The sequence below is a fragment of the Ciconia boyciana genome, chromosome 10 (assembly GCF_034638445.1).
Source record: "Ciconia boyciana chromosome 10, ASM3463844v1, whole genome shotgun sequence".
NCBI lineage: Eukaryota > Metazoa > Chordata > Aves > Ciconiiformes > Ciconiidae > Ciconia > Ciconia boyciana.
In genome coordinates, this window is record NC_132943.1 from 3,155,354 (window position 1) to 3,175,111 (window position 19,758).

The following is a 19,758-nucleotide window of genomic DNA, read 5'->3' on the forward strand; positions in this document are numbered from 1 at the left end:
GTCTTAAAAATCCAAAATTCATTCCTTTTGTTTAAATATTCTGGTGTCGTGTCTTTACACTTATAAAAAATGCAATCAGTAACCATCAACACAGAATCCTTGATTAATCAAAGCAGAAAAACAGTGAGGGGAAGGGACAAACAGCACTGGCAACTAGATATAATATGCTCAAAGTAAAAAAAGTTTTCCTAGTAACAGACAACAGCTTTTATATTTTCTTGGTAAGAAACTAACAGAAAACTAAGCTCGACAGAAAAACATACATTCTTCCCTTGCAAGACACTACAGAGGAAAAATGTGATTCTTTTAGAAGACAGAAGTTGTAACACTGGGGACGGGGAAGGAATCAAATTACATACGCAAAACTACCTTTTTCCTCTCAGAAGCTACCAATTTTTAGTACCTGGTGAACATCTGTTCACACCAGAACACATTACCTCAAAGTAGTTTTAATAAAGAAGTCTCTTTGGAGCATTTATACAAAGGAGAATAAAACCAGTGAAAATAGTATGACTCGACAGAGCACTGGGTATTTCTACACTGACCGACCCTGTGGACGCAACTAACACAGTAAAATATGAAGTCTCTTACTCAACTTTTAAAAATGCAGCCATGATATGTAACAAAAAAATCCCCAAACAACAGGTTTTGATGTTGAAACTTAAAATATTATCTTATTCCAAATAGAAAAATGAAAGCAAGGTACTTGTACTAGCCACAGCAAGTTACCTTCCGGGCACTATACAGCAAAGTGGAAAAGCATCTTAACCAAAACCCATTCTACATTCATTCTAAAATTTAACATATTTACTGAGGTGTAACATTTAGCTTGTAAGAGAGATGAAAAAACACAGCAAGCAAAAAGGAAGATACCAGCATATAACAACATTTGAGGTGCATTACCTGTGCTTTCGGATGTGCCTGTTGCGAGGAATGCTGAGATTGCTGTTTCTGCTGAAGCTGAGCAAGTTGTTGCCTCTGCATTTGAACTAGTTGCTGTTGATGTGTCTGAAATTGTTCCTCTGTGATACCCCCCGTTACTACAGAAAAGAAAGCGAAGCTCGCGTTAAATAGGCCTGCACAAAACAAATACATCTGAAATGCAAGAGTGCATCTGTGTTGGGTAACAAGTGGTTGAAGACAACATACACTGTGTTAGATGCGTGCAAAGATCTTCATATATTCTTATGTAAAGGAGAGGTCAAGCTGAATTTGTTTGTTGTGTTCTTTTAGCATTGAATCAATTTATAACAAAAGGATTCATAGCTTTCATTGCTTTTAAGCAGTTTCTATCTTTGGCGGTATTCTCTCCAGTAGCTTTAAGCAAAAGCTTAAAGAAATTCTTTTCCTGGTTTTCAGAAAACAAGCATGTCCTAAAAATTACAGCTGAGGAAGAAGTGCGCTGGACTGAGCTGGGTATCTTCTCTCCCAGTAAACACTGTCAGTTTATCCCTGTACAATTTTCCTTCCTACAGTTCCTTATTATCGCCCTTTCCTCTGACACCAGAGTGGACTCTGTAAAGGAAGCACATGCCTGGCATTCGAGAATACCTACTTCAACAGCACAACCAGATTTCATATATTTAAATAGTCTGTATACAGTTCTATACCAATTCTCGCTTGAAAGGACTATAAACTAATATACAATGACAAAGCTAATCTCCAGGTCTAAAACTTGGTAAATGTTTGTAAATACCACAAAGCACTATTTATTTAGCAAATCCAGTTTGACCTTCCTATTTCACATTTCTTTTTTCCCTGAAGGAAATGCTTAAGTTTCACCTGAACAGGATTTTCTCCACCAATTAATTTTTTTTAAATGGAGTAAGAGTTTAAGAGTGACATAATACCTTTGTTTATTTATGAGAACCAGGCTAATGCAACCCCAGTAGTATCATACTCTCAACAAGAGAAGGGAATGGTGAAGTCAGAAAAGCTGTTCTCAATATTCTCCCCCTGAAAACTGCACACTTGATAAATTGAAAATACTATCAAGTGTTTCACATTAAAACCTGAGTTTTGTGCAGTTGATGCTAACCTGAGAACTAAGTTCTCCTAGTAGGAAGTAAAGAGAATTCAAAGATTCCCGTTAACTACATTTCAGCAGTTCATTCTGAACTATGTTTTTCAAAGACTGAAGATGTCATTCATCTCCAACACTTGGATTCTGCAGCAATATCATCTTATCGAGAGACACTGAGCTAACATTCAAATATGAAGTGATCTATCTATCAGGGTCTGGCTCTTTCATTTACTAGTTGTAATACCTGCAGTTGTCCTGAAATTCTATTCTGAATAAATACCAAAATTAAGACTGACTGTTTAGAAATTAGCACTGAAACTTCTTCTCTACTGCTATATTATTAAAACAGGCTTCAACCACGTTAGAAGGGCACTTAAAAATCCAGTGACTTATACAGTTATTCCTATTAGATTCTAGGGATTTTATTATCATTTCCACCATCTTCTGAAATAAAATTTATTTCATATTTAGCTGTACTTTGTTCCTCTTGAAGATTCTCACCTATTACTACAAACTCTTAACTCAAAAAGTTCAGTCAGCTAAACCTGTTAAGTTCCCTCACAACAGTCTCCCAAAATGTGTTGCATTACTAAAGGCAACAGAGCCAAGAACAGCATTATGGAACATTACACACATATGTATTTCTATTTTTAAGTTCTGAGGTAACTAATTCCAGAATGTGTCTTTTGTTTTATAAAAAAATGTTTTAGAACAAGCCTATATGGCACAAAGAAATACCTAAATTGCATTTAGCCGTCATTAGCTATTATTTGTCTGCAGTACAGGGGTATCCATTTAGACTCAAAGTTGCATTCTTCTATGGACTGTAAAGACAAAATATAGAAAGCAGTCTCTACATCAGAGGATCATCTAATTTAGCCTACATATCAATTATGTGTTTTCAATCTCCCTTCTTTCTCAGTGTGACAGACCATGAAGTCATGAAACCCTCCGTTACAAGGTACAGGGAAGATTACCAAAGTGATGTAAAAATCGCTTACTCTGCCTTTACATTCCACTCAGTTCACTACCTATCACTACATATTTATTCAGTGGTCAGACTCAACTCAGCTGTTAGCCTTGTTATAAAACAGCAGATGTTCATTAGCACATTTAGGATCATTTGCTTCTGCCAAATCAAACAACTGAAGGGTCCTAGAGAAAAAAAAACAGCAAACCTCTATGACATCCTGAGGTAGCCTTTAAGGTCATAGTTAAGTGCAAGTGTCCTATACTTCTTATAAAAGGTTCTATCTACCAGAATTTTACCTTCCATTGCTGAATATCACTATTTTCTATTTTACCATAGCCTGAGTGTATTGACATACTACAACAGAACAGGGTAGAAAGTCAATGTGAAATTAAGTCTTCCAGGCTCCTCTCCTCCTTGACAGCTTTGATTTGGATTATTATGTCACTTCCCCTAGGATTTAAAGGTTTTAATCAAAGATCATCCTTCAGGCTGCCCCAAAAGTGGTATTTCATTAATCTAATTACTTCTACATGGTATTTAATGCCAGGGCAGGGGGGGTGGTAACCCCTCTAAAAGGTAAAAAAGCTTGTTCCATAAGCAAAACTCTTCAACTGAGAATGCCATCACCTGCAGTTGTCTTTTGTATCTAGGGACATGGTAAGTAAACAGATAACTATTTGAGCAGGTCACTGGAACTGGCAGCTGAAGCAGACTGGAAGCCAACTGCAACATACTGACTGTAGTGCAAATTGCTGAAGATTTTGCCTAAAGCCTACTTCTTACTTCAGTCCCAAAAATGAGCTGAGTTACACTCTAGGAATTCAGCAAGCAGGTTAAGTATTGCTTAGCTATCGTAAGTAGTACCACCTACAAATTCCTGGTAACTTCCTTCCTCTATCATCTCTCCTGGTGATCAGTTGTATCCCTAGCTCATCAGTTGATCTCATTTTAGATTAAACAGAGAATTCTTCTGGAGTCGTCTCTGGCAAAGAGACCAGCTTACTTTTTGAGAGGTAGTGTGTAAGACTACAACAAGTTTACACAACTGACCAAAGGGATCCGATTGTTTCAGTGACCTTGTCTCTTAAAGTTCCTCAAAATCAGTTTTCCCATTTGCAGTTCTTATAACATGAGCAAGAAAATAATTTAGCTTGAAACAGCGGTTCTTTATTCACACACTGATTAGGCACTTTCAAGAAAAGACTAGTCACACATTTTAAAAATAAGTCTTTTGTTTGTACAATGTCTAGCATTTGAGGAAATACCAGAGGAAGAGTTGCTTTATTAATACAAGTGAAAAATAGAATGCAGAGGTAACTTTAAATATTCTTGTGCACTGAAAACCAAAGCAAGCAACTCCAAGTCTTCTCTAAACTAAAAGAAAAAACACAAAAACAATTAGTTTAACTACTGTCATTGTTGCCTCTAGAGGCAGCTTTATGCTTATAGGTAAGTGTGCTATAAAATCAACTGATTTCAACAATCATCTCCCAAACAGAACTACTTTAATAAATGCAGTGATAGTACCTGTGCTCATTTAATGCACAACCAGATTTTGACCAGCCCTTCGAAAATTTACTATTTACTAAGGAGAAAAATCTTACAGCAGTGCCTCTTACTGGCTCAGTTATTTGTGAAGAATTCTGTTGTCTATTGCATCTGATCCTTTACCAGAATTACAGGATCTGTTTTGTAATTTGAATCTGGAAAGAAAGAGGTCTTCCATAACCATAAATTTCCCTGCATAATGTACTTCAACCACTGAGTGTGCTCTATTCTAATCTAAATGTATTCTTCAGATGATTTCTAAGATTATATAACAGAAGTTAATTACTATTCCTCTACAAAGTGGCTTAGATCCATCAGATTTGTTTTTATGCATTTTTTTAGATGTTTCTCTATAGTCTCTCCCATCATTGCAATGCATATTTCTCTATCCTTTTCTTTAGTTCTCTTTCCCTAACAGTACAAATCTGGAAGTACATGAGTGCTAGTCCACCTGTGTGTATCAGGTCTGTCATTAATTTGACATGTAGCACCAACAATTTAGGCTTTTTTTATTCTTGTTGATGGTATTACCTGAATTGGGAAGGGCTGGCTTTTTTTTCTTATGTACACACAGTTCCCTACCAAGACACAGCCCCCCCTTTCCCCAAATATACTGCTTAAATGCTATTCTCATTTTTGTTTTGTTATTATGTGCCATCTTTCCTCTAGCTACGGGAATGCTCTTCCACTGCTGCAATCTTCATTTATACTAAAGCCAGGTATGGAGATTTCACAAATCTCTTCAACCTTTTTCCTTCACTCATTTCTTCATGTACTACTAAAATCAGATATATCAGCTTCCATCCCAAAATATTCTCCTAGTTTTTTAGGTAGACTCCACCCTCAGGGGGAGAAAAAGAAAAGTCTCCCCAGAGCAGAATTTAAAGCCTCAAAGTTTTACATCTAGCTAATTATTAAATAATCGTTTGATATTTATTATATTATCATGAAAAATTCTACAAAGAAATAATCAACTTAACCTGTATCTTTTTAAGCAACTTTCCTTACCTTGGTGTCATCATACTTTATTCATGCAAACAGAAATCTTGCAGTATTACTTGCTCTTGTTATATAAAGAGCTACCAGCAAATTCTTCGTTGTTCCTCACAGCTTATGGTCCATGTTTCACATCCTTAACTCTGACAAACAGTATTCCTTTCTATTTTCTGCATCTGCTTTAACAAGACATCTCTTGATGCTTATCAATAATCCCATCACACAAAACTGTCCCTTTCTGCTACAGGTGCAACTCTCCAGCCCTTCCAGTTCCTTACAAAAAAAAAATTATACAAAATATGACCATAGCACATTATGTCTGTTCTCTTCATACAGCAGAAAAATATTCTTGTGCAAATCTTTTCATGAGAGAGATATAAAGGTTGCAATGACTATACTGAAAAGTTAGTTATGAAAGTAAATATTCTGTGCTTATGTCAGTACTACACTGATGGTACTTACTAAGCTAATGCTCAGTCTTTTAAAACCATAACAGAGAAAACTGCTTCTCTTCAAGACCTTTGATTTCTACACATGAATTCTAAAGGTATGTTATTGAAGATTAAATACCCAATCCTGCAACTGACTTTAAAAGAGACAGACCATTCCACATCCATATAAAGTTAATTATGGAATCTCAAATCAGGCTATTATCTAATTATCCTGTCTTACAATCCCTAATTCTGTATATACACAATAGAGTGGGAAAATACTCAGATGCTTGTTGATGTGATGCTTGGTAGTAGACCTCTTTTGGTGTATCTCCAATTGTTCAGCTTTTTAAAGAAACATACATCCTTTTACGATTATAAAGAAGCAACGTTAAAACTTAAGCAATTACAACTTCTAACACATGAAGCAAGTGATGTAAACACTGCTAACGTTGGCTTAAAGCAATTTTCTCTTTTGGTGGCTTTTATTCCAACTTTAGCACTTCTATACCCAAATCGCTAACAAAGGGTCTACAAAGATCGGAATTGTTCCATATATCTTATACTCTTGTGAAGATACTACAAGAAACTTTAAAAAAAGTAAAACTGTTTATATGTGAATGTCTGTCTTGCTCATCTGGAGCTATCAGGTCATAAAGCTGAACAGTAAGAGATGGTTGCATTGGCTGTGAGAGTTAGAGATGACATTTACAGGAAAAGGCAATCTCCTATCATACTTAATCAATGGCTGACGATTTTCTGAAAAATCAGCAGAGAAGGGGAATCATTGGATGCTTCCAGTGGCAAAATTTTTACTATGACAGGTATCAACAGAAAGCACGTTTTTCAGACTTTTTCATGCCTGCTCAGTATGCTTGCTAACTTACTACTGGTTTTCCGAGATGTTTTGGCAAGATTTAAAAAGAAAAACTCCAATAACAAAAAAGACACCCCCTCTCCAAGAAACCAACTGCTTTTCTTTTGCATTTATAAAGAGCGTTCCTCCTTCCTTAAACAAGGTTAGACCAATTAAATTCTTTGAGACCCAACCACACCTAAGCAATTCTTAAATACGAGCAGAATCCCTCCTCTAGATAACGCATGTTGAAGTCCAGCACTTTATCAAGATTCCCTTGAAACTGAAACAACAGCAGGAGGAAGAGGACTGTTTGTGGAAAGTTTCTGTATATGCTAAGAAATACAAAATAATTAGCTTGCATCTTTGATTTAGGTACACATCACTGCTGAAGATGTTATCAGTCCAGTCACAAGTAAAAACACTGGAATTCAATATTTTAAGTTCCAGAAGAATTCTAATCCTTGCCTACCTGATATGCCATTCTTGCTGGTGTTCAATAAAGCTACAGACGCTGCAGAAACTCTTTTATTATTCACAGTCTGCCCTGGTTTCCATGAGGTACATTCTTCGCTATCACTGTCCTGTAGATTTAGTAGCCTTGGCTGAAAACACTGCAGTCGACATGATCTGATATTGCTTAGTATTTCAGAAAGGGACAGTCTGTTTTCACAACGTTTACTGGAAGCATTGGTCCGTGAAAAATTAGAAGAAAAGTCTAAAGTCTGGGAAGAGCTTGAAAAACTGTTCAGCATTTCCGGGTCAATCTGTCTCAAGACAGGATCATGTTCTGTGGATATTCGGTCCATTATAACCCTGATTAAAGAGGATGAAAAAAAGGACGTTAGTTTAACTATCTCTTTCTAATACTTTTATCCTTTGAAAGGGAATGAAGAGCAAAAATAATGCAACCATACCTTCCACCCCTGCCAATTCGTCTTCTTGCAAATCCTATACATCTCCTTGGAATTGTAAGGGTTGTAAGGCAATGCCTGAACCTCAGTTTGTCCAATTCTGCCAATTCTGAGTTTTCATATGAAGAATTAGTTTGGTCCAAACGAGGCTGTAAAGAAAAAAGAAAAGGCAATTTTGCACTCATTTAGAGTGTATACTTTGATTAGGTTACTACTAAATGATTATCATGCACAGGCTACAGTACTGAAAATGCCCACAGAACTATCACTTGATTAATATGCTCAGATCATAAGAGAACTTGGAAGATTTTTTAAAAAATACATGAATTCATGAAGCAGAAAATCCTCTTTCCCTGATTAGTCATAAAATTAGACGCCAGAACCAAAATGTAGAACAAGCCAGAATTAATTCATTCTACCAAGAAGCATGTAAGACTGTCCTACTCAGACACAGGTCCATCTGGCCCAGTACCTTCTGTCTGATAATGGCTCTTTTGGTGATTCATCACAAGATGCACAACACAGGGAGCAATTCTTTTCTTGTTACAGCCTCTGAGCTTCAGGCGCTTAGAAGCCGAAGGACTTCCTGCAGGCAAGGCTGCACCTTGACTATGTTTTGTAATCAGTTGAGGGCCTACCCTTCTCATGAATTTGTCTAACTCTCCTAGTAAGGGTCAGTAGCATAAAAGCTTTTGGCTGTAAAAATGAGGTTACGAAAAATAATTGATAGAAATACCTCAAAACTATATGCACAACTCCAGTGCTAAGTATCATGCTACAGCAGAATACTTTTACTACTTATTGTGACAAAGGAAATACCAAGAAGGAATGTTCATTTATCAAAGATCCCGCTGAATCACCAGCTGTACAAAGTGACAGCAATTCCCAACTCAGATAGCTTGCAACCTAAGTGTGTAGGTAATTTCAAAAGGGGCTCTTAAACTTGCAGTTTAGTTTTACTCACGAAACACATACTGCCAAAGGTAATAGACGCTGATCTGAATGGCCCTTGTTCCCATACACAGCATTCAATTACCGGATCTTGACAGTGTATTTTCCATATCAGCTTACCTTAGGGCATTTTTATTACTCCCGGAATATCTTTATTATTATTAGGAACTCAAAACTGCATAATCTGTACAAGCAGAAATGCTGTGTACTCTCCAAAATGTCTTATGTGACAGGTTAACAAATATTTATTAAAATAATCAATTTTTGTGATCAGGTTAAACCTACAGCAACAGTAGTGCTGTAGATTAAATCAATTTATGTTAAGAGTTAACCAAAACTCAAATGGCTTCAGGAGTTAAAAAAACTTAAAAGGCTAACATTAAGGCTGTTAAATAACCTGCTTCTAAACAGCAACACAAAAGTAACAGAAAAGAATGAAAATACAAGTTTTCAGTCGTCTCAACTTCTTTTGGCAAAGGAGTTAACTCACCGGCTAAGGGAAAACAAAAAAAAAGTAGGATAAATTCTAAGCAAGAAAGAAGCTTTAGCTAACCCTCTGGAGCTAAGCAGAAAAGGTGACTAGATTAGCAATCAACAGGCAAAAAAAACCTCACCCAAACTGAAAGAACAAGTTAGTTAAGAGGCCACACAACAAATGGGTGGCAAAGAGACAAGTATATCTTAAAGAGAAGAGTAGTTAAAAATAATGACATATTCCTGAAAAGATCGAGTTGTCCATGGTATTCTGGAAATGATTACAACACAGCAGGACACTGCAAAGCAGGCACAGGAGCAGGTGCCAGCACACATCTGACCTCTGCAAAGAGCTTCCAGTACAACTTGTGGGAGATGCCCACGCTATAAATTTGAGTATTCTGGGGGATGTTTGGGCTTCTGAGACAGCCTACCTAGTGACTAAATGACTTCTCTGTAAGTGGCTTTAAAGGCTACACAATTACACAATTATTTTCTCATGTAACTTCATTCTTCCCATGGGAAGCAAGCAAAGAAAACCCAGACCCATTATAGTGTTGTGTTGCTTTTCTTGGTCCTCTGCAGCCTAAAGCTCCCCATCCATAAGCACATGCTTGGTAAAAAATTTCACCGTCCGTGGTTCTGAGACGGTGACAGGACATCCACAATTAGTCTCTGTCGTCTGCACATTCTTGCAACTGCAACCTAATGCTTTTCAATATATCTACAGTTTGCACTGATTTCAAGAGAAAATTTTTACTTAACTACATGAAAAAATTCTCAACAGATTAAACCTCTGCTTCAATAGCAGACTCTACTCAATGCCCCAGTAGGATCCCTCAGCAGGTCTGAGAACTGGGACAACCAGTACCTAACTCTAACGAGCTCTGCAAGCTGGGAAGAAAGGACGTGTGAAGAAAACTGAGGGGGACAAAAAAATCTCTCTCTTCTTAACAGCGGCTGAATTGGTCTGCAGGCAACACATTGTATTACCTTCAGGTAATCACAGAGGAACAGTACAATGAGAATAACTCTCGTGAAGACTGAAAACGATTGTCTTTGGATTCACCAAATCAAAGCTTTGGTGGTGACAGCGGGAACAGAAGAACTATTACATTAGCAGTATGCCAATCTAAACTTAAAAAAAAAAAAACAAACCCAGCATAACAAAAGCCACCACTCTAAATTCAACAGCAGGTAGTCTTACAGCATAATACTGGCATCCTGCTCTTCTCCTGAAAGCACAAGGTCCATCAGGATCATTTTCTTCCTCTGCTTCTGATACTGGTGAGGGTACCTAGACCAGAAAGCAAAGTCATTCTACCAACTGACACATTTACATAATATAATTTTATTTATTACACAAGTTTGTATTTATAGAATATGAACTGCCACATTTATATATTAAATGCAAGCTTCTCTGAAGCATAGCTTAGAAGACAAAACCAAACACATAGCTTATGCAAGTATCTTTTCAATATATCAACTGTCCAGAGTTATTCTCCATTTCAAGCTAGACTGGCCAAGTTACAGGCAACTGAAATTCCTACCTTCTGTACACTGAGATGTTGTAACAGAGTATTACCTGCGGGAACTCATCTTCATCTGAACTGTGGAAGTCATACTGTTTGATATCACTCTTGTTGATAACAGGCAAGGGCTCAGCAGAGGGCTGTTGAGGAGTTACTACACACTCTATTTTAGGTTTCTTCAGATACTTCTTCTTTTGACGTACAACATCTGACACCTCCTCCTTTAGAGATGAATGATGAGGATGCTGTTTGTGAAAAACAAAAAATATGAAAAAAATAGAGTAATTAACCTTTCCTCATGCCTTAAAGATATGACTGCTTATCTTCCAAAGCCTCTCAACACGCAGCATCTGCGGACTATTTCAGACACATAATGCAGAATTTATCCAAATATTAAAAACCCCAGAACTTTACCTCTGATCGTCTTTACAGATATTTATTAATAAACAAACTGAAAGCTTTCAAGCCATATGACTACCTAAGAGGTTCCTTGCTTTGCAGTATACTCAGTGTATTGTAATTGGAAATCCTATTCCAATTATTTTCTGAAATCTCCATTTTCTATGGCGAGCACTTTCAATTTTCTGAACTGCGCAGATAGGTTCAAAAGAAGCGATCTAATTTGTTTCATGTTTCTCAGATAGTATATTTTTGAAAAGACGTAATGTTATTCAGCTTTGCTATTTAAGATTTTGCTATCATAAACCCTCTGTAGTAAAAAACGCCATCAATATTAAGCTGTTCACTTGAACACAAACGCTATTAAACTTCAAAGCTTTTAAATTAAAAGGAAGATTACTTCACTTGCAAAATCCTCAATTGCAAGTAAAAGCCAGCGCAGTTTGGAAGGAGCGTTTCACTTTACCCCAAATTACCACTTATCAATAACCGTCTGAAACCAGCTCCAGGACCGGAGCTCAGCTTCACACGGGGAGATGAGGAAGAGGAGGCGTAACCAGACCCCCATGGAGAGCCCGGCGAGGGACCCAACGCGCGACCTGCGGTGGCCACTAGGTGGCACGGGCGCTAAGCACAACCTCCGAGGCCTTCCAGCCTCCCGCCTCCACCCCAGCATTGCCGGTTCTTTCCCCAAAACCACCTCTGAATTAGAAGTCGGGTGCATTTTTGGTTCCTGTCACATTAACAGTGGGACATCGGGTCTTATCCTTTTTCCACACTGTGCTCAGTTCAGTGAGATTAACTCTAACGATGACATTAAAATGGCTCGCATCGCAAACTTGTTTTTTGGGTTTGGTTTGTTTCAAAGACATGACCATCTAGTATTTAAGTTTTAAAGCAAAGATAGCTCCTAAGAAGGACAAAAGATACTTAAGACTTAAGTAACAATTAAAGGAAACATGATATGAAGAAGTAGAAACAAGACAAAGTAGAGCAACCATTTGTAATAATATCATTATGTTAAGATTGGAAGCAGTTAATTTTGCAATTAATGCCCATATTAACTGCAAAAAAAAAAACCCCAAACCTTATTCTTAAGTAGTCATTTTAAAAACATTAACCCAAGATGGATACATTTATCAGTACTGCTGCTTGTAATGTAAGCTGCTTATGACTACACTGCTATTTTTCATTTAATTCTACTGGAACAGCACGTCACCAGAACCAACAAATACAGCCATGGTCGTGGTTAACTAGGATCCTCCAGAAAAAAGTCTTTTAGTTCTCTCCTGCACAGACGTAAAGACTGCCCTCACAGGAAGATCGCAATGAGTATACAAAACATTACGATCTGATTTGGTACTGGATCTGAACAGCAACAGCAGATACAGAGTTCCCTTTGATGTATTCCCCCCCCCCCTTTTTTTTTTTTTGAGTGGAATAAGTTTCTTCATGAGACAAGAAAAAAGAAAACCATTACAGTTTAGCATTTCTAGCTATGGATTATTCTTACATTACTACTTCTCCAGATGTTACTAACAAGGGTCAATTATAAAAATTAAGTGAGATCCATTGGGTTTCTGTACAGATTAAAAAAAGTGTAAAGGAAGACTTTGTCAGAGTAGCGCTAAGTATGGCATTCCACAACTTTGCCAGTTTTAGAAAGACAAAATAACTAGCGTGTGACACACAGCAACTCAAGCCTTACATCCTTCTGCACTCATTCTCTCAGAGCAGCCTTCCATGCCTTTGCAGAAACTCAAGGTTCCCAAATTTAGCCACTTTTTCTTCCACCTTCCTATGTTTGCTACTGACCTAATACTGAGGGCCAAGCAGTGGCAGCTATAAAAATGCCTACTCAGTATTACAGAGAAGTGTACAGGCCTCAGTAATAACAAACTGCTACAAATTCCAGTAAGTGTTTTTTAAAACATTAGTTACTTGCAACTTTTTTCAGCTGTCAACAAGCTAGAACAGTTGCATTCCTGTGCCTGGAAGTGTTAATAATCAAAGATCACTTAACCAGTTCAGAATAGTTTCTAGAATCCTTTGGCCTTCTGGCTGTAATTCAGTAAAATCCTGTATTTTCAGGACTATCTTTGCACTGAGGGCCAGTCAGTACTCATGGACAACCCTAGCAGAAAAATGCAGCACTCCAGTCTCCCTTCAAAGGGAGAAGGAAAAATAATTCATTATGCTTTGCAATCCCATGGAGCTCCTGATGTCCGCTTAACACATTCATGTTCACATCACCTTACAAGGAAAGAGACAGAACTGAGAAGGAAAATGAACACTACTACAATGCTGTTGTCTAAAGAAACAAACAGCAATGCCAGCCAATCATTTTAAAACTTGGGGGGGGGAAGACAATGAACATTAAACTGGAAGCAAGCATAGCTGTCTCCTGGTCTCCTACCTTCAAGTATGGCAGCCTCCTACTTCAGTTTTCCAATGCAAACATCTGCAGGGTATATCCGAAAGAATGATGAAACCGGTAACAAGAGACTCGCAGCAGAAGAAAGCTTACCTTAACTTTACACTCTTGAACTTTGTGATGATTTCCGTTATGAAGAGTGGATGGAGTTGTGCTCATCTCTTTTTCAGGTCTATTAAGCTTCACTTCATTGAGGATTTCACCTCCGTAATCACCCAAATGGTACCTTAAAAAACACAATTAAAAATATAATACTGCATTTCCACTGGTAAATGTTTGAAAGACAAAACAGGCAAACAGTCTGCATAAAACCCTTCTAGTTCAGCTCCTGAAGTTTACAGTGCTATGTAAGCCTTTGGCCACGCATGTGTGCAGAAGACTAGCATCCATGCAGAAATAAATTACAGGAGCTATTTTCAAACCTATTTGATGAAAATTAAAACTTTGATGTTATAAATGACTTCTTACAGATATAATTTGCAATTTTACCTTTTCTCAACAACTTCTAATGTTAAATGCAATAGCTCGCGTTTTGTTTTCTCTCTTCTCTTAATCATCTCCAAAATTGTTATGGCTCTGCTAAACTCTCTTCTTAATTTCAACATCTTCTCATAAGACGCTTCATCATTCTTTCGATTCTATTGAAAGATTAAACAAATTTCAAGTCAAAAGCAAAATCTGTGAGGCATAAATAGGAAAAAAAAGTTACATAATGCTGCTGCAAGTGAGAATCATACAAGTACACTCAGAAGAAACTTTTTCTAAAGCATAGACAAAGCCACAAAAAGCAAAAACAAACCCCAGCTTTTAAGATTAAGCTGAAAAAACTTTTCAGCCATTTCCCCCCATGCTGCTTCTGCTCAGATTCCGTACCAACCCAGTGGACGTCTGTCAGAACAAGGAACTCAAGACTTGGCTCCAAAACACTTTTTCCACCTTGATTCTGCACACAGTAAGGCTGTGTACATGCGTGTACAAAGTTCAGGTGAAATGCCGAGTAATTACAGGTTTTCTAGTTGAAATCAATTCACACTACAAATACAAAACCTGAACTATTTACTCCATGGCAAATGGAAGATTGTTTTCCCCTTTTTCACAGAAGGGGAAGTTTGCAACCTAGCAAGTCCCATAGCTACTTGTTTATGTGACAATACCCATAAACTGCCCTTTGAGTTTCAGCTTTCTAAAAAATAGGCAGACTGTAAACTGTCTATAGAGAACTGATGAATTACACATTGACTATATCATTTGAGATTTAGCTGGGTCATCCAATATTGCAACTATTAAGAGAGACAATCAGCTCAGTAACTGTGGATACCACAGGACAGATCCTGCAAGATACTGGATAGCATTGGAACAGGCTGCCCAGGGCAGTGGTTGAGTCCCCTTCCCTGGAGGTATCTAAAAGCCGTTTGGATGAGGTGCTTAGGGACATGGTGTAGTGGTGGGCTTGGTTGTGTTAGGTTTATGGTTGGACCTGATGACCTTAAAGGTCTTTTCCAACCTATACGATTCTGTGATAGGAATCAAAATGATTCCTCTCACTGCAGGATTTAAAATAACAAATTTAAAACAGTAAAGTTTGACAAGTTACCTTTCTTGTCTGCATCTTCTCAGTTCTCCTCCGAAAGGCAACGTAAGGGTCGTTGTTGGTGGAGCCATCCCTCTTTTCTTGTTTGATTTGGGGGATGAGAGATGGGCCTCTGCAATTCTTACGCTTTCTTACCCAGTAGTCATATACAGCCTTAATAAGGTAGTCATCCTCATTTAGCAGCAGTTTAGCTTCCTGAAGTGTTACAAGCTAGAAAAGAAAATTCAAAAGGTGCAACTGAGATGGGGGTGGAGTGGTGGTCCAGGGAGAAAGTCACCGCACATTCGCGTCTCTTGTACACTTTCTAACTAAACCAGGTTCTTTTATAGCACAAGAGAGTAAAGGGAGGAAAAAATATTGATCTAAATTGAAGTACTTAAGCCACCAGTTGGTCTTCCTAAGTACATAGCTCCCAACTTTTCTGACCCAGCATCATCATCATCTAAGAAATGGTCATGCAATAGACTACAACTTCATCCATTTTTCATGAAATCTGAAAACACTGTTTGAAACAATTACAAGCACAGGAGATCACTAACTTACTACAGTCTGCAGATCATGATTTGGAAATCACTTCACTTTGACTATTTTTTTCCTAAAAAAAGAAGTTTCTTATTGGTTAGCCATTATTAACATATGATTGTCTGCAGTTTAATGTTGATTCCCCTTGAAGATATTTTACTGTAGACAGAATATGTTCTGAAGTAAATTAGTTTCTTAATTTTTCCCCAAAAATGCTCAGTTTGTGATAGAAAAGGATAATGACTGTCCCTGTTTATTATAGCCCAGAGACAGAGACATTCACTTCTTGGGTAAGTTATTTCAGTAGGAGGTAGTTAAACAAAGGTAATTAAATGAGAACTTTTTTTTCCTTTTTATAAAAAAAAAATCAGACTAAATAAATGCAAAAACAGTCATTGACTAACTAGTACATTAGTTTAACATGCTCATATCATCTTAAACCCATTCATTACATAAAAAGAAAACAGTATCTCTAGTATTACTTAAAACAGGAGTCAGACAGCACTTCATCTTCCCCACAATTTGAAAAATATCAACTGAACAACTTAAATTTGCAGTTTGCAACATGTCAAACTATGTTAAATCTTGTCCCTATGTTAGGATAAGCAGAAAAATAAACAATTCATTTCAGAAAAATAAGGATATCGTAAGTGTAACCACTGCTACTATGTAAGTGTTAATTCCAGCCAGAATAGAACAAAACCCTTGCAATCTACAGTAGAATTAGAAAAACACTGAACTGTTTTTAAAAGAAAGAAGGGGGGGTGGGGGAAAGAGGTCACTAATCCCTCTGTGCTTATGACCTCATGCAGCATTAAAACAATTTTGCATCTCTTCTACCTAAAATGGACATTAGCCTGGTTAATCAAACACACCTACTCACCAGCATACCCTACCTATATGTAAGGGGTGATATGATTGTGTGTGCAGCTAATACACAACTTAATCATCCCACCACTGTCAATATTGCTTAAAAATAATTTGTCCTGTTTGTCCTTTGCTCCCTTTCTTCCATTAACATATTTCTTAAAAGGAAAAAAAATTGACTCTGCCCGAGTACACTGTTAGAAAAGTTACATTTTTACCCTGCTTGCTTGTTTTTGCAAGTACCACCAGTAACACGGATGCAGAGTCCTTGTATTCGTTGCTTAAATCAGGTTATCAAAACACCCAAGAGGAATGTCTGGAACCCTCTCCTTGGTGAGGAAGGCATTCCCACCAGCACCCTTTTGTATTTCAGAGGTAAGTCATGTAAACCGTACGTGAATTGTGTAGTAGCCCCAAGTGGGATTCGAGAGCATTATAAACCCATGTGGGGAAGGAATCTGCCAGGCAGCCAAACTTCTTTGTTTCTCAGGCTCCAGTAATCTGCAAGAGTTGTTTTTATCTTACCATTCCTAACACAGAGCTCAGGACAGAGCTACTCAACATCAGCTGAAAGTCTTCCGTAGCCCAAAAGCAAGACAATAAGCTTGAACACCCACAATAAGCTTGAACACCCACATCGCAATCCCTGAAGTTAGGCAGAACACACTACACAGGAAGTTCCATACAAATTTCATCTACAAAGAGGGGTTTCCTCCTTACACACCTTACCTTCAAGAGGGAGCCTATGTTATAAGAATCAATTACAATGCTTCATGTACACGTAAGATCTTTTCTGTCATGGACTTCCTTAAATAAGCATTTTCTGGTTCAAAATACTCTTCACCTCTGTAATGCTTCAGTGTTATTCACATTTAAGGGAAAGGGAAAGGGGCAGCTGCCTACAGAGAAAAATCCATATTCTTATAATACTTTATTGTAGGAAAACATCTTTCAGTTCTTAAATTTAACTTCATTACTCAAGCAACGAAAAATGAAACTAGTGTAAGAAGGATGCAAATTAATCTTGAAAAGCGATAACCAGAACCACTTTAACCGAAAGCCAAAACAAGGGTATCTACATCAAAGCTCTAAGAGATCTGAGTACCACTTGTTCAAAAAGTATCAACCAATGTACTCTGCAATTTTTTTTCTTCACATGCCATCTTCTTAGCATAGTAAGAAATCTTTACCTAATCCTTGTTCAAGTTGCTCTAAGATGTAGAGAATGTAACATTTTGGCCTCTTAACACATAGCATTGAAAATCAGCTTAATTAACTAACTGAGGCAGAGTTATGGATCCTGCAACCGATTTTTCACTCCTGCAAAACATCCATCTCGCTGAGAAATAACTTTACCTATTTCAAACTAGCCTTTCAGAAACTGATCCTTCCAATGTAATTCGAGTAATGTTTTTGGCTTTAAGACCCTTCTCCAGACACTGGCCTCCTGGAACACCTCAGGGACTCACTATTAAGATACTGGTACCCTTCTGGTAAAATAAGTGACTAAATAATACACAGCACATGCTTGTTTCTAAAGCTAGGAAACCAGCCTCCGAGTCCGAATTGGAGTATAACTTTTCTTTCTTGCATCTGTGCCATTTCTACTACAAGGGCCCAATCTTAACAAACGCTTTGCTTCACTGTCTATGCTTCTAAGTTTCTAACCTTCAAACGTCAACTGAAGTCAATGTCCACTAGTACCAAGTGAAACAAAGAATTTGGATTCTCATATATGTTTAGAGCCAAATCTATACACCTACCGATCACCACAAGCTTCCTCCAGACCAACACAGGTAAAACAAAATGTTTTAAGTTGTCCTCGCTAACACATTGTGGTCAGGAATTAAGCTTTAAAAACAACTCCCCCCAACCAGCCCCCAAAAGCTCCCTCACTACCTGTTTTTTCTACGTTTGACAATAAGAGACAGCAATGTGATTTCCGTGTAACTGCAGACCTAAACACACTTACCCTGTTAGCAGGAAATAAAACAAACTGAAAAACAAAAAAACCCACCACCCAGAACCACCCCACCAGAAAACTCAGAAATCAAAAAGCCTTAGTGATTTCTTAACACAGTACAATACCTGACTAGAACTGGCTTTTTCGAGTCTGTCAACCATTATTTCAAACTGCAGCGGCTTGATTTCCATCTTCCGATTTAGTCTGTTCAGTAAGGTTTCATCCTCAGAGTCCATATCATAATCTGGTTGTTCATTGTCCAGATTAAAGGCTGAAACAAAAATATACATGCACAAAAAAATTTGAAATGCTTGGTGAATAATGTAGTATGGAAATACAGAAGCATGCATCTGAATCAGAAATCAAAAACGATCGATAAAATTTCAGATTAGCACGTCTGCCATAACACTTTTTTCTTTATGCTAAGAAGTTTCCCCATATAACACCTGCAAGAAAGTAGTTAGAAGTTGCTTGTCTCTGACTTCCAATACAAGGGGAATCAAAGAAGTTTTGCTTTATTTTAAGTGGCTTTAAGGGTGACAAGAAAAAAGCTTTAGTTTAAAAAATTATCATAAAGGCATAGAAACTTTAATAGATCTTTGCAAAACAAGAGCAAAAATGCTTCTTAATGCTGTAGCTCCTCCAGAATATCATTATAAGATTCTTAACAATTAAGATCATTTTCAAACAAATCCCAGACTTGGAGAAAAAGCAAACTGAAGTTCCACTATAATTTCAGTTGCCCATTTTCAAAAAGTTCAACAAACCTAGAGTCTTCAAATACTTAGTCTAAACTTCCCCCCCCCCCTTTTTTTTTTTTCATATAACTGTAAGACAAACTGTAAGAATGCTAGATCAATCCTGTGGGAATTGTTAGTTTTTCCTCCAACACTAACTTAACTCTAGATGTAGAACCTGAATATTCCTCCATACTCTCCAAACAGTAAGTTCCTGACTTTACAGCAAAGCTCATGTCTTTACTACAGACTGCACTATTATTTTCCATACTTAGACAAAGTTTCTGGTCCTACTAAAAGCACAAGGAAGTTATCATTCAGAGGACATAGCAGAAACTAAATTTTACAACAAGTATGAGTGAATTGGATACAACAGCAAGAATTCTTATTATGAAGTGTTAATTGTACCTAATAAAACCTTGAAGAGGTGAAACACTAACAACACCACTCCAAATAATACCGTAACTTGTTGATTGAATTAACAGCAGTGAAGGCTTGTTGAAATATATTCTATTCTTATTAGACAAATAGCACTATCTTATCTTTA

The 19,758-nt window shown here is 37.4% G+C and overlaps 1 protein-coding gene across 1 annotated transcript in view; it reads right to left on the reverse strand.

Moving 5' to 3' along the window:
• The window catches only part of EPC2 (enhancer of polycomb homolog 2), a 51,190-nt gene that overhangs the window by 5,907 nt on the left and 25,525 nt on the right, over nt 1–19,758 (reverse strand). Inside the window, exons 3-11 of the mRNA XM_072874758.1 lie at nt 18,600–18,745; nt 15,126–15,332; nt 14,021–14,169; nt 13,625–13,757; nt 10,752–10,943; nt 10,374–10,463; nt 7,745–7,890; nt 7,300–7,643; nt 904–1,040 (exon numbers count right to left, since the gene is read on the reverse strand). Of these exons, the coding sequence (XP_072730859.1) occupies nt 904–1,040; nt 7,300–7,643; nt 7,745–7,890; nt 10,374–10,463; nt 10,752–10,943; nt 13,625–13,757; nt 14,021–14,169; nt 15,126–15,332; nt 18,600–18,745 (1,544 nt within the window). The remainder of the gene's footprint in view (nt 1–903; nt 1,041–7,299; nt 7,644–7,744; nt 7,891–10,373; nt 10,464–10,751; nt 10,944–13,624; nt 13,758–14,020; nt 14,170–15,125; nt 15,333–18,599; nt 18,746–19,758) is intronic.